This window comes from Emys orbicularis, chromosome 24, assembly GCF_028017835.1.
Source record: "Emys orbicularis isolate rEmyOrb1 chromosome 24, rEmyOrb1.hap1, whole genome shotgun sequence".
NCBI lineage: Eukaryota > Metazoa > Chordata > Testudines > Emydidae > Emys > Emys orbicularis.
The window spans coordinates 18,137,808-18,152,377 of NC_088706.1; the positions used below are offsets into that span (position 1 = coordinate 18,137,808).

The window sequence follows — 14,570 nt, forward strand, 5'->3', positions numbered from 1 at the left end:
GGGGGCTCAGTGGGGGGCGCTCTCCCCAGCGGTCAGGGCTGGCCCCAGGGGGGCACTAGGGGGCGCTGCGGGGTGGGGTGGGGGGCTCAGTGGGGGGGGCGCTCTCCCCAGCGGTCAGGGCTGGCCCCAGTGGGGCACTAGGGGGTGCTGTGGGGTGGGGGGCTCAGTGGGGGGCGCTCTCCCCAGCGGTCAGGGCTGGCCCCAGGGGGGCGCTAGGGGGCGCTGTGGGGTGGGGTGGGGGGCTAAATGGGCGGCACTCTCCCCAGCGGTCAGGGCTGGCCCCAGGAGGGCGCTAGGGGGCGCTGTGGGGTGGGGTGGGGGGCTCAGTGGGGGGGCGCTCTCCCCAGCGGTCAGGGCTGGCCCCAGGGGGGCACTAGGGGGCGCTGTGGGGTGGGGTGGGGGGCTCAGTGGGGGGCACTCTCCCCAGCAGTCAGGGCTGACCCCAGTGGGGCGCTGTGGGGTGGGGTGGGGGGCTCAGTGGGGGGCACTCTCCCCAGCGGTCAGGGCTGGCCCCAGTGGGGCGCTAGGGGGCGCTGTGGGGTGGGGTGGGGGGCTCAGTGGGGGGCACTCTCCCCAGCGGTCAGGGCTGGCCCCAGTGGGGCGCTAGGGGGCGCTGTGGGGTGGGGTGGGGGGCTCAGTGGGGGGCGCTCTCCCCAGCGGTCAGGGCTGGCCCCAGTGGGGCGCTGTGGGGTGGGGTGGGGGGCTCAGTGGGGGGCACTCTCCCCAGCGGTCAGGGCTGGCCCCAGTGGGGCACTAGGGGGCACTGTGGGGTGGGGTGGGGGGCTCAGTGGGGGGCACTCTCCCCAGCAGTCAGGGCTGACCCCAGTGGGGCGCTGTGGGGTGGGGGGCTCAGTGGGGGGCGCTCTCCCCAGCGGTCAGGGCTGGCCCCAGGGGGGCACTAGGGGGCGCTGCGGGGTGGGGTGGGGGGCTCAGTGGGGGGGGGCGCTCTCCCCAGCGGTCAGGGCTGGCCCCAGTGGGGCACTAGGGGGTGCTGTGGGGTGGGGGGCTCAGTGGGGGGCGCTCTCCCCAGCGGTCAGGGCTGGCCCCAGGGGGGCGCTAGGGGGCGCTGTGGGGTGGGGTGGGGGGCTAAATGGGCGGCACTCTCCCCAGCGGTCAGGGCTGGCCCCAGGAGGGCGCTAGGGGGCGCTGTGGGGTGGGGTGGGGGGCTCAGTGGGGGGGCGCTCTCCCCAGCGGTCAGGGCTGGCCCCAGGGGGGCACTAGGGGGCGCTGTGGGGTGGGGTGGGGGGCTCAGTGGGGGGCACTCTCCCCAGCAGTCAGGGCTGACCCCAGTGGGGCGCTGTGGGGTGGGGTGGGGGGCTCAGTGGGGGGCACTCTCCCCAGCGGTCAGGGCTGGCCCCAGTGGGGCGCTAGGGGGCGCTGTGGGGTGGGGTGGGGGGCTCAGTGGGGGGCACTCTCCCCAGCGGTCAGGGCTGGCCCCAGTGGGGCGCTAGGGGGCGCTGTGGGGTGGGGTGGGGGGCTCAGTGGGGGGCGCTCTCCCCAGCGGTCAGGGCTGGCCCCAGTGGGGCGCTGTGGGGTGGGGTGGGGGGCTCAGTGGGGGGCACTCTCCCCAGCGGTCAGGGCTGGCCCCAGTGGGGCACTAGGGGGCACTGTGGGGTGGGGTGGGGGGCTCAGTGGGGGGCACTCTCCCCAGCAGTCAGGGCTGACCCCAGTGGGGCGCTGTGGGGTGGGGGGCTCAGTGGGGGGCGCTCTCCCCAGCGGTCAGGGCTGGCCCCAGGGGGGCACTAGGGGGCGCTGCGGGGTGGGGTGGGGGGCTCAGTGGGGGGGGCGCTCTCCCCAGCGGTCAGGGCTGGCCCCAGTGGGGCACTAGGGGGTGCTGTGGGGTGGGGGGCTCAGTGGGGGGCGCTCTCCCCAGCGGTCAGGGCTGGCCCCAGGGGGGCGCTAGGGGGCGCTGTGGGGTGGGGTGGGGGGCTAAATGGGCGGCACTCTCCCCAGCGGTCAGGGCTGGCCCCAGGAGGGCGCTAGGGGGCGCTGTGGGGTGGGGTGGGGGGCTCAGTGGGGGGGCGCTCTCCCCAGCGGTCAGGGCTGGCCCCAGGGGGGCACTAGGGGGCGCTGTGGGGTGGGGTGGGGGGCTCAGTGGGGGGCACTCTCCCCAGCAGTCAGGGCTGACCCCAGTGGGGCGCTGTGGGGTGGGGTGGGGGGCTCAGTGGGGGGCACTCTCCCCAGCGGTCAGGGCTGGCCCCAGTGGGGCGCTAGGGGGCGCTGTGGGGTGGGGTGGGGGGCTCAGTGGGGGGCACTCTCCCCAGCGGTCAGGGCTGGCCCCAGTGGGGCGCTAGGGGGCGCTGTGGGGTGGGGGGCTCAGTGGGGGAGGCCAAGCACCGGGATAAGACGCTGCATCGCCCGGCTGGTGGCGTGGCTGGATGCCCACCCTGCGGGCGCTGTGGCTGCTGGACCCCTGACAGGCTGGCGCCCGGGGCTGGCACCGGCACAAGCAGAAGGAGATGCTGCCCGATCTGGCCCCGGTGCCCGATCCCGGTGCCAGCCCCTGCCCACAGCGGTGCCCAATGATGCCCCCCTGGGGCAGGGGTGGGAGGTGCAGGCCCAGCAGGTGCCCATGCTCTGCCCCCGGCCCCACCTCTGGCTGCCTGTCAGTGCCCCGGAGTCGCCCTTCCCCAAGCGGGGCGAGCGTGCCACCTGCTGACCATGCCATGTGACCTGTGCTGACCTCTGACCTCACACCCTGCTGCCTCTGCCCCCCCAATCCAGCATTTCCGAAACTCGTCAAATCACCTGTGTGTGTGTGTGGGGGGGGTGCACAGGTAATACTCCCTGTGCTTTGAATTCAGTGGTTAAGGGGGGGCAATGGGGGCTGGGAACACAGGGCATGGGGGGCACGGGGGCCTCAGATGTCAGGGATCTGTTGGCACTGGGAAGGGGGAGTTGGGAGAGTGGGGGGTGATTACCTCCCCCTCCCTTGGACAGGTAGGTGGGAGAGTCGGGGGCTGCTCCCCTGGATGATGCCAACCCCCTTTGCCCCATGGCTACCGGGGAGAGGCCAGGGAGGCCCTGCCAGGCTAGGAGGGGTTAAGGAGCTGTCACATGGGGGGGGGGGGCAGAACCACGTGCCTCCCCGCCCAGCTGGAGTTGCGGAAGCAAAACCCAGGGCAGGGCCAGCTGCAACCCCAGGGTGAGTGCTGCAGGCCCGGATTCGAACCCAGCTCTGGGAGAGGAGTGGGGTTGGTGGGTTAGAACGGGGGGCTCAGAGTCAGGACTCCTGGGTTCTCTCCCTGGCTCGGGGAGGAGGGGTTCCAGCGGTGAGTGCCGGGAGCCAGGACTCCTGGATTCTAACTCTGGCTCAAGGTGGGGAGGGGGGTCCAGCAGTGAGGACCAGGAGCCAGGACTCCTGGGTTCTCTGCTCACAGTCCCCGCTTTGCCCCCCAGCCTGGGATGGACGTGGGTGCCTATCTCTCCCGGATCGGGTACCAGGGCCCGACGGAGCCCACCCTGGAGACGCTGCGGGGGCTGCACCGTTGCCACCTGTTCTCGGTGCCCTTTGAGAGCCTGAGCGTGCACTGTGGGGAGCCCATCACCCTGGCGCTGCCCCTGCTCTACGACAAGATCGTCCGGCGGCGGCGCGGCGGCTTCTGCTACGAGAACAACGGGCTCTTCCTGTGGCTGCTGCGGGCGCTGGGCTTCTGCGTCGTGGGGCTGGCCGGCCGCGTCCGGAACCGCTTCACCGGGCGCCTCGGGCCGCCCTGCGACCACCTGGTGCTGCTGGCCCGGCTGGGGGGCCAGCGCTTCCTGTGCGATGTGGGCTTCGGGGACGGCTTCCTGGAGCCCCTGCGGCTGGAGCCGGGCCTGGAGCAGCCGCAGGAGGGCGGCACCTTCCGGCTGGGCCTGGCGGGGGGCGTCTGGGCGCTGGAGCGGCTGTGGGCGCCGGGCGAGGAGGGGCAGATGCTCTACACCTTCACGCTGGAGGAGCGGGAGCTGGGAGACTTCGCCGCCATGTGCTGCTACCACCAACAGGCCCCCAGGTCCATCTTCGCCTGCAAGTCCTTCTGCAGCCTGCCCCAGCCGGGCGGCGGCCACCTCACCTACATGGGCTGGCGCCTCATCGCCACGCGGGGCGGGGAGCGCACGGAGACCCCCCTGCAGCCCCACGAGATCCCCGCCCTGCTGCAGAGCGCCTTTGGGGCCCAGCTGAGCGGGACCCTGGTGCCCAAGGACCAGGACATACAGTCATCCCCCGAGGGGGAGGAGATGGGGCCAGCTCCCCCCCACTGAATGAAGGAGCTCCGAGAAATGAGGTGGGGGGACCCAGAGACACCCCTGGGTGCCCAGCTCTGACAGCTGTCGGGAGGGTGAGCTGTAAAACAGGCCGGCCAGGGCAGAAACCTGGCTGGGGGGGAGCTGCTGGGCCCAAAGGGAAGAACGGGGGGGGGGGGGGGGGGGCTGGGAGCCAGGACTCCTGGCTTCTATCCCCAGCTCCGGGTGGGGAGCAGGGTCTAGTGGGTTGGGGCAGAACTGGGGCCCAGGACTCCTGGGTTCCATGGCTGGCTGGGACACAAACTCTGTGTGATCCTGGGTGGGTCCATCCCTGCTGCCTATCGAGCATGTGAGCTCTGTGGGTGCAGGGCCTGTCTCACGCTGAGCAGCGAGGGGGCCCTGAGCCCTGGGGGCAGGGTCCGGCGCGGTGCCAGTCGCTCTGGCCCCACAGCTGTGTCCGCCCTCCCCCTCTCCACAAGTAAAAGGCAAGAGGCTCAGGACCGACGGCTCGGTTCATTTATTTATTTATTTCATAAAAGCAGCTTCGCCCCCCTCAGTGCAGGGGATAAACGCCCCTAAAGTCCCCTATTTACAGAACAGGCCAGCGGGGCTGGGTCTGGGTCTGGGTCTAGGCCTCGCTGACATGACGGGCAGGCTCCGGGCCATGCCTAGGTGCAGGGGGTGGGGGCAGGGCCGTGCCCAGCTGCTGCAGGGGGTAGGAAGGGGGATCCCCCGGGCTCAGGGACAGCAGCAGCCGGCTCCGTGCTCAGCTGTGGGGAGGCATCCCGCGGGGGGGGCTGGGGGAGGGCTAGGCCCAGGCCTCCATTGGGCTCCATGGCCAGCTATGCAGGGGCATCCCGGGGGGGGCTAGGCCCAGGCCTCAATGACGTCGTCAGGCTCCATGCCCAGCTGCTCGGGCGTGCGGGTCCCCGCCAGGCGCTGCCCGTCGAAGAAGAAGCGGAGCTGGCGGCCACCCAGCCCCATGGCCTCCTGGTAGCGCTCCATCAGCCGGTGCAGCGGCTCCGCCTGCCGGGGGTGGGGGGTTAGCGGGGTGGGGGCACACGCCGCAGACATGCCTGGGAGGGGGCACTACAGGGACTGGCCCCAGCATCCCTCCCAAAGCAGCCCCAGGAGGAGAGGGGCCTGCCCTAGACTAGCCACCCCCCCCCGACTGCGCCAGCCCCCCCTCAGCCAACAGCCCCTCCCCCTCCCTGAGGCTGTGACAACCCCCACCTCCCCCTCCCTCTGCAAACAGCACCTCACAGCCCCCTGGCATGGCCCCTCCCCCTGTAGGTGCCCCCCCAGATGGTGCCCCCCCTTACCCTGGGCACGTTGAGTGTGAGCTGTGAGTCCTTCTCCTGGCCTCGCACGGTCAGACGTAGCTCCCCAGGGCCCGGCCCGGCCCCCGGCTCTCCCTCGCCCTGCGGCTCCCCGGCTGCCATGTCCACCACGCAATCTGCAGGGGACAGACGGAGACAGAGAGAGCGCGAGGGGCGGGCAGCTGGGGGCGCTGCACTGATCACTCCTGTTACCCCCCGTCCCGGGTTGGGGGACCCCCACTGATGTCAGACCCCCCGCCCCCAGCCCAGGGGGCACAGCATGCACTTCGGGGCCTGTAACCCAATTTCCGCTACCGGCTGCGGGCTCGTCAGCTGGCCGCCATGGAGCAGGAGAGAGGCCTGGTGCGTGGGGCGACCATGAGCCACCAGTGGGAGGCGGCCATGGGGGAGGCAAGGGGACCCCAGGACGGCTCAGGTGGATGCACAGAGATGCTGTCGGGACAGCTCCGCTGGAAAGCCGTGTGCAGCATCGGGCGTCCCCAGAACACAGAAATGTGGGGCGGGAAGGGACCTCGACGGGGTCACCGCGCCCAGCCCCTGGCCAGGCAAACCTGGGCCGGCCTTGACAGCTGTTTGTCCAACCTGTTCTTAGACACCTCCAGTGCGGGGGACTCCCCAACCTCCCTCAGCCTGTTCCAGGCCGAGCTCCCCCCCTTACGGTTAGACACTGGTTCCTAATATACGACCTAAATCTCCCTGGCTGTGGACGGAGCCCATCACTGCCTGTCCTGCCTCCAGCGAACACGGAGAATAACTGATCCCTGTGACGAACGGGGAATTTTCTGTAGCATCTGTAGGGGTCTCACGCCTGCCTCGGTTTCCCCTATACTTTGCATGGCTACCCAGTGCCAGGGGAGGACTAAGTTTGCTCTCAGGGCAGCCTAAGACACGGGGTATGCGCATCACTGCCCTGGCTGGTGGAACGAACAGTCATTAAGGAACTGGCTGAAACCGCCCCAGATCAGTAGTGGGGCCAGAGAGCTGATGGCAGCGCTCCTGACTCCTGGCCCCACACTCTCAGCGGGAAGCTGGGCACAGACCCCGGCTGGGGAACCAGGGGCTGGGAGGGGCGAGGTGGACGCTGGGGGCTCTCACCCGGGAACAGACTCAGGAATGAAGTCAGAGAGCGAGTGAGCGAGACAGAGCCTGCCCCGAGGGGCTCCCCACAGCCTGGCGGGGCTCTGGGCTGAGCAGAACGGACTGGGCTGTAACCTGCACCCCTCTGCGCTACCCTAAGGGGTCCCTGTGCCGTGGCCAGCTAACTAACACACCAGACTGCATGCCAGCGCTGTGGGGCTGTCCCTGCCACGCTGGGCGAGGGACACCATCCCAGCAGCGTGGGCACGTCTCTGCCAGGGTCTGGCTCAGCGGGACTCGCTGGGCAGAGCTCACGGGGGAAGCAGGAGGCTGCAGCCCAGAGGTTCAGTCCAAGGCGGTGAGGCCGCGTGGCCGAGCCTGGCGGGAGGGAGACCCCAGGGGGTCTGGCACATGGACGGGATTTCCCGTGGCTCCGATACCAGCCCTCGCTAGAGCTGACCCCTCCAGCTGCTTGGCTCTAAACTCACCGGGGTTTTAACCTTCCTCGGGTCAGGGTTTCGGACCCCGGCTCTGGACTCTCCCCTTTGTCCCCACTTGGCTAACGCCCGGTGCCCAGAGCTGCCCCCGGCATTCCAGCTGGGCCTGCCCAGCGCGCATGGGACAGCTCCCGCCCGTGTCTCACATACAGCGCTGCTGCTCACACCCCCAGCCGAGAGCCGCCTGTCCCACGACCGCGGCCCGTCCGCGCCTGCCCCACTCTGCCCACAGACCCTGCCCCGCAGCGAGGCCCCAGTTTGCATCTGTGCCAAGAGAAGCCCCCTGCCCCTCACTCACCGATGATGTCGGCCACGCCCAGGCCCAGGCCCTGGGGGGTGCTGCCGGGGGGCAGCTCTGTGTCTCGCAGCAGCAGCAGGATCTGCTCCGGCCGGACCTGCAGCCTCCCGGCCATGTGCTCCACCACCGCCTGCAGGGGCTGTGACTGCGCCGGGGGAGGGGACAGTCAGGGAGGGACGGGGGACAGCCCGGCTCAGCCTGGCAGCCTGCTGGGCTGTTCGGGGCCAGCGTGAGCCAGGCAGCAGGGCTGGCACGGCAGGTGCCAATCGCCTGGTACATTCACCCCCGAGTGACTCCAGCTGGACCCATACAGTCCCTGAGCCATTTCCGAGAGATCCAGTGTCGGGCAGTTCCGCCGCCCCCTGCAATCAGTCTTAATCCCACCCCGTCCTCCCACCTCTACACTGGGGGGGTGAACCAGCCCCTTGACACCCTTCCTCCACCTGGCCGCTGTCCTGCCCCGGCACCTCCCATGCCCTACCCACACCCGCCCGAGCGGTGCGCTCTGTGATCTGCGCTCTGCCTTCCCAGAGATCCTCCGCCCCGCAAGGGCATGGCCGGGGTCTGCACGCTGGGGCAGGGGCTAGCTCAGAGCCCGGCTGTGGGGGCAGGGTTGGAGATACAGTGTCTGCGGGGGGGGGAAAGGTTGTGGGGCTGGGCGGTGGCATGGGGGGATATATACGGCCTGCACAGGGGCCCGGCACACGTTGAGGGGATGGGGGGCTCACTCTCCAGCCACATGGGGAAATGGAAAAGCTGAGAGGTGGGGGTGCAGGGGGTGGGGGTGGGGGTCACTCACCGTCTCCATGGCGACGCGGTGGATCTCGGCCCGGCACCGCACCTTGAGCTGCAGCTGCCGGGGCGCGGGGGATGGGGGCGGCTCCACCAGGATCACGTCGTCCTCGGACGGCTCCTCCCGCAGGCTTCGCTGGGCGGCCGAGAGCCACGTGCTGAGACCCCGCAGCTTGCGCGCCACCTCCCTGGGGGGCAGGGCCGTTAGAGCCCCCACAGATCCCTGTGCCCCACAGACACCCCCCCCACCTCCCTGGGGGGCAGGGCCATTAGAGCCCCCACAGATCCCTGTGCCCCACAGACACCCCCACACACACCTCCCTGGGGGCAGGGCCATCAGACCCTCACAGACCCCTGTGCCCCACAGACACCCCCCCCACCTCCCTGAGGGGCAGGGCCGTTAGAGCCCCCACAGATCCCTGTGCCCCACAGACACCCCCCCCCCACCTCCCTGGGGGGCAGGGCCGTTAGAGCCCCCACAGATCCCTGTGCCCCACAGACACCCCCACACACACCTCCCTGGGGGGCAGGGCCATCAGACCCCACAGATCCCTGTGCCCCACAGACCCCCCCCACACCTCCCTGGGGGGCAGGGGCCATCAGACCCTCACAGACCCCTGTGCCCCACAGACACCCCCCCCACCTCCCTGAGGGGCAGGGCCATCAGACCCTCACAGACCCCTGTGCCCCACAGACCCCCCCCCCCCCCATACACACACACCTCCCTGGGGTCAGGGACCATCAGATCCCTGACAGACTCCCCCCATTCCCCACCTCCAGAGACTCCCCAGACAGATCCCCCCCAGAGACCCTCCCCGCTCTCTACAAGGGAGGTGCCCCCCAGAGAACCTGTCCCTCAATTCCCCAACTCCTGCCGGGGCAGAGATTCCAGCAGAGACCCCCCCACCCAGCCTGAACACCCCCCCCACATCCGGGCAGCTACTCACCGTCGGGTCCGGCCCCTCTGCCTGCGTGTGGGCTGTGGTGGGGGAGGAGGAGAGGGGGACTCGTCCCGGACCCTGAGAGAGAGAGAGTGAGCAAGCAAGCACGCAGGGGGTGAGATGGGGGCTGTTGTGAAGGGGGCCTGGGAAGCTGTGCCCCATAAGTGACCCCCCCCCAGGGGACAGACCCCAAAGCCAGAGGCCACAGAGCCTGAGCCATGCCCCCATCTCCCCTTTACAGCCCTACCCCCATATACCCCCATGGTAACCCTGCCCCCACCCCCCATTAGAGCCCTCCCCCCACCCCCCATATATCCCCATGGTAACCCTGCCCCCACCCCCCATTAGAGCCCTCCCCCCATATATCCCCATGGTAACCCTGCCCCCACCCCCCATTAGAGCCCTGTCCCCTCCCCCCATACGCCCCCCACGGTAACCGTGCCGCAGTCCCCCCCACCTACGTTCTCGCTGCCCCCTGCTGCTGCGGCTCGTCCTCCGGCCAGTCAGTGCAGGGGCCCTGGGGGAGGCGTGGGGCGTGAGGCCGCTCCGGCCGGGGGGGCGTGACAGGGCCAATCTCATCGACGTCCAGATCCGCCCCTGGGGGGGAGGGGAGACAGCAGCTGTGACGGCCAGGCAGGGGGCACCTCTCCCCACAGCTGCCCCCCAAAGACAAACCCCCATCCAGTGCACGTACCCCGACCCCCCCAAACACATCTCCCCACACATCCAGCACACAGCCACACATTAACGGAACTGGCTCCTGATATTGCAAGCCCAACACCAAGGATTTTAATGACTCTGTAAACTCGGGGGTCGTACCTATGACTGGAGAGCTGCTAATATAGCTCCTGTTTTTAAGAAAGGGAAAAAAACGTGATCCGGGAAACTCCAGGCCTGCTAGTTTGACCTCAATTGTACGCAAGGACTTGGAACCAATTTTGAAAGAGGAAGTTGTTAAGGACATGGGGTGAACGGTAACTGAGATAAACTACAACAGGGTTTTACAAAAGGTGGATCCTGCCAGACCACCCTGAGCTCCTTCTTTGAGAAGAGAGCTGATGTTTTAGACAAAGGAAGTGCAGTGGATCCAATCTACCCGGATGTCCGGAAGGCTTTGGATCCAGTTCCACATGGGAAACTATTCGTTACATTGGAGAAGAGGGGGATTGATAGGAGAACTGAAAGATGGGTAAGAACTGGTTAAAGGGGAGACTGCAACCAGTCCTATTGAAAGGTGACCTGTCAGGCTGAAGGGAGGTTACTAGTGGAATTCCTCAAGGATCGTCTTGGGACCAACCTTATTTAACATTTTTATTACACCTGTCGATTAATTGCAGTTAACTCACGCAATTAACTCAAAAAAATGTCATCGCGATTAATCACAGTTTTAATCACACTGTTAAACAATAGAATACCAATTGAAATTTATTAAATATTTTGGATGGTTTTCTACATTTTCCTATATATTGTATTTTCTGTATTGTAATTGAAATCAAAGTGTACAGTTTTTTTTTTATAAATGTTTGCACTGTAAAAATGACAAACAAAAGAAAGAGTATTTTTCAGTTCACCTCATACAAGTCCTGTAGTGCAATCTCTTTGTTGTGAAAGTGCAACTTAAACAAATGTAGATTGTTATATAACTGCATTCAAAAAAACAAAACAACGTAAAACTTCAGAGCCTACAGGTCCATTCAGTCCTCCTCCTTGTTCAGCCAATCGCTAAATATAAACAAACTTGTTTCTCTTCATTTACAGGAGATACTGCTGCCTCCTTCTTATTTACAATGGCACCAGAAAGTGAGAACAGGCATTTGCATGGCACTTTTGGAGCCGGCTTGCAAGGTATTTACATATAGGTATTTTTTAATTGTGATTAATTTTTTTAATCGCCTGACAGCCCTCGTTTTTATTACTGAGCTTGGCACAAAAAGTGGGTGCACGCTAATAAAATTTGGGGATGACACAAAGTGGGGAGGCGTTGCCAATATGGAGAAGGACCGGAATGTCCTACAAGAAGATCTGGATGATTTTGTAATCTGAAGTAATAGAAACGGGATGATGTTTAATAGTGCAAAGTGCACTGAGGGACCAACAACAAGAATCCTTGCTCTAAGCTGGGGACTTCTCAGTTGGAAGTGACAGAGGAGGAGAAAGACCTCGGTGTATTGGCTGATCACAGGCTGACTAGGAGCCGCCAATGTGATGTGGCCATGAAAAAGGATAACACAGCCCTGGGGTGCATCAGGTGAGGTATTTCCAGTGGAGAAAGGGATGTGTCAGTGCCATTATACGAGGCACTGGTGAGACTCATCTGGAGTACTGTATGAGAACGGCCAGACTGGGTCAGACCAAAGGTCCATCTAGCCCAGTATCCTGTCTTCTGACAGCGGCCAGTGCCAGGTGCCCCAGGGGGAATGAACAGAACAGGGAATCAAGTGATCCATCCCCTGTCGCCCACTCCCAGCTTCTGGCAAAGATGTTCTGGTCTCTCATTTGTAAGAAAGATGAATTCAAACTGGAACAGGTGCAGAGAAGCGCTGCTAGGATGATCCGAGGAATGGAAAACTTCCCTCATGAGAGGGGACTCACAGAGCTTGGCCTGTTTAGCCTGATCAGACGCAGGCTGAGGGGAGATAGGATCGCCCTGTACAAATACATCAGAGGGATACATACCAGACAGGGAGAGGAGTTATTTAAGTTAAGCGCCAATGTGGACCCAGAACATATGGCTATAAACTGGCCATTAACAAGTTTAGGCTTGAAATTAGAGGAAGGTTTCTAACCATCAGAGGAGTGAAGTTCTGGAGCAGCCTTCCAAGGGGAGCAGCGGGGCAAACCCCCTAACTGGCTTCACGACTGAGCTTGATAAGTGTATGGAGGGGCTGGTATGACAGGACTGCCTACAATGGCGTGCGACTGCCCGTAGCAAAAATCCCCAGCGGCCAGAGACGGGACACTAGATGGGGCGGTTCTGAGTTACTACAGAGAATTCTTTCCCGGGTACCTGCCTGGTGGGTCTTGCCCACACGCTCAGGGCTAACTGATCGCTGTATTTGGGGTTGGGAAGGAATTTTTCCCCGAGGTCAGACTGGCCGAGACCCTGGGGCGGGGTTTCACCTTCCTCTGCAGCGTGGGACACGGGTCACTCGCAGGCTAGAACTAGTGTCAGTGGTGGAGTCTCTGTAACTTGGAGTCTTTAACCCACGATGTGAGGACGTCAGTGACTCAGCCGGAGGTTCGGGGTCTGTCACGGGAGTGGGGGTGGGGGATTCTGTGGTCTGTGATCAGATTGGGGGTCTCTCAGACTTTAAGGGCACAAGTGGCCATCAAACATCACCACCCCTGTGGGGACTCCAACCACAGCCCGGCCAGACACAGCCCCCCAGATACAACAAGGAGTCTGGTGGCACCTTAAAGACTAACAGATTTATTTGGTGCCACCAGACTCGTTGTTTTTGTAGATACAGACTAACACGGCTACCCCCTGATACTTAGCCCCCCAGATGTATCCCTGCTGCCTCCTCCCACTCCCCCACAGCACATACATAGCCCCCACCTCCCCGAGGCCAAACCCCCCTACTCCCGCCCAGCCCTAGCACCCACTTACCTCCCTGCCACTGCAGGGCGGGCACCTCCTGGCGCAGCTCCGCGGGGCACAGCTGGAAGCTGCTGTTCACCTGGAGAGGAAGGGGGCATGTTACCCACAGGGCCCTGCTGCACGGGCACCCCCATGGGGGCACGAGCCTCAGGATGGGCACAAGAGGGATGAGCATGTCGGGTGGGGGGGCTGGGAGCCCGGACTCCTGGGTTCTATCCCCGGCTCCAGGAGTGGAGAGGGGTCTGGTGGTTAGTGCTGGGGGAGAGGGGGTGCTCGGACGCCTGGGTCCCTGTTACCTTGTTCGAGTAGACAGGCACAGCGGGGATCTCGGTGCTGCACAGAACACGCCGGCGCTTGGGGCGCGGCTGCCCCGCTGCCCCCCTCGGGGGTCTCACAAGCTCCCCCTCGCTGTCACTGCTGCTGCTGCCCCCCACGTAGATTGGGGGTGGGGCAGGGCCAACCTGGATGGGGATGAGAGGGGCAGGGTTAGGGGGCAAGACTCCTGGGTTCTACCCTGGGATTCCTCCGGTGCAGCCCCAGGGGGGCTCCCCCCACCTGCCCGGCAGCCCCCTCGACCCTGCGCCAAGACAGGGGCTAGGGAGGAGCAGACCCCAAGTCCCCTCACCCACTGCCCCCCAGAGACCCTCCACAATCCCATCCCTTTGCCCAGAGACCCCCCCCCCCACAGCCTCGTTCCCCAGAGACCCCCACTGCCCCTCCTGCCCCCGAGACCCCCCACAGCCTCGTTCCCCAGAGCCCCCCCACTGCTCCTCCTGCCCCCCCAGAGCCTCGCTCCCCAGAGACCCCACTGCCCCTCCTGCCCCCCAGAGACCCCCCATAACCCCACCCCTTTGCCCAGAGACCCCCCCACAGTCTCGCTCCCCAGAGCCCCCCCACTGCTCCTCCTGCCCCCCAGAGCCCCCCCACAGCCTCGCTCCCCAGAGACCCCCACTGCCCCACCCATAGTCCACCCCACTGCCTCGCCCCCCACCCAGGCCCCTCGCCACTCACCTGCTCCGCCATGGCGCGGGCTCCCAGGTCGCTCCCACCCATTGGCTTAGACCTTCCCACTCAGCCCCGCCCCTGCCCTGCCATTGGCCACGGCTCCGGAGGTTCGGTGACGCTAGACCAGGCGGCTCCGTCCCCCGAGGCGCAGGGGCCGCTGGGAGTTGTAGTTCCCAGGTGGGGCTGGGCTCAGCTCCGCCCCGCGGTGCAGGGGCTGCTGGGAGTTGTAGTTCCCAGGTGGGGCTGGGCTCAGCTCCGCCCCACGGTGCAGGAGCTGCTGGGAGTTGTAGTTCCCAGGTGGGGCTGGGGCTCAGCTCCGCCCCGCGGTGCAGGGGCTGCTGGGAGTTGTAGTTCCCAGGTGGAGCTGGGGCTGCTGGGAGTTGTAGTTCCCAGGTGGGGCTGGGCTCAGCTCTGCCCCGCGGTGCAGGGGCTGCTGGGAGTTGTAGTTCCTAGGTGCGGTGGGGCTCAGCTCCACCCCGCGGTGCAGGGGCTGCTGGGAGTTGTAGTTCCCAGGTGCGGTGGGGCTCGGCTCCACCCCCCCCCCCCGAGGCACAGGGGCCGCTGGGAGTTGTAGTTCTCACGTGGGGCTGGGGGGCTCGGCCCGGCGGCTGGGAGACTCGGGTGAACCACAGGAAACCCCGAGCAAGCCTGGCACGCCAGCACCAGCACCGCCTCGCCATAAAGCGGGAGGGTTGTCGCGCCAATGCCAGTGTCCGCACAGAGGCGCCAACATCGTCAGCGTCAAGGCCCTGGTGATCCAGCCCCCGCTAAGGTGGAGCAGGCACCGTGCGCCCG

At 65.7% G+C, this 14,570-nt stretch overlaps 2 protein-coding genes across 2 annotated transcripts; one reads left to right on the forward strand and one right to left on the reverse strand.

Annotated features, from left to right (window-relative positions):
* Positions 1-3,405: 3,405 nt before the first annotated feature.
* On the forward strand, positions 3,406-4,242 carry LOC135893997 (arylamine N-acetyltransferase 2-like). Its single transcript, XM_065421965.1, has one exon. It carries the CDS (start codon positions 3,406-3,408, stop codon positions 4,240-4,242), a length of 837 nt encoding a protein of 278 aa, XP_065278037.1.
* An 849-nt stretch (positions 4,243-5,091) lies between these two features.
* NFATC2IP (nuclear factor of activated T cells 2 interacting protein) lies at positions 5,092-13,823 on the reverse strand. The gene is made up of 9 exons (XM_065422361.1): positions 13,782-13,823; positions 13,067-13,231; positions 12,780-12,849; positions 9,631-9,766; positions 9,176-9,247; positions 8,236-8,416; positions 7,437-7,581; positions 5,547-5,680; positions 5,092-5,250 (listed from the first exon to the last, which is right to left on the reverse strand). Exons 1-9 carry the CDS (start codon positions 13,821-13,823, stop codon positions 5,092-5,094), a joined length of 1,104 nt encoding a protein of 367 aa, XP_065278433.1.
* Between the last annotated feature and the right edge of the window lie 747 nt (positions 13,824-14,570).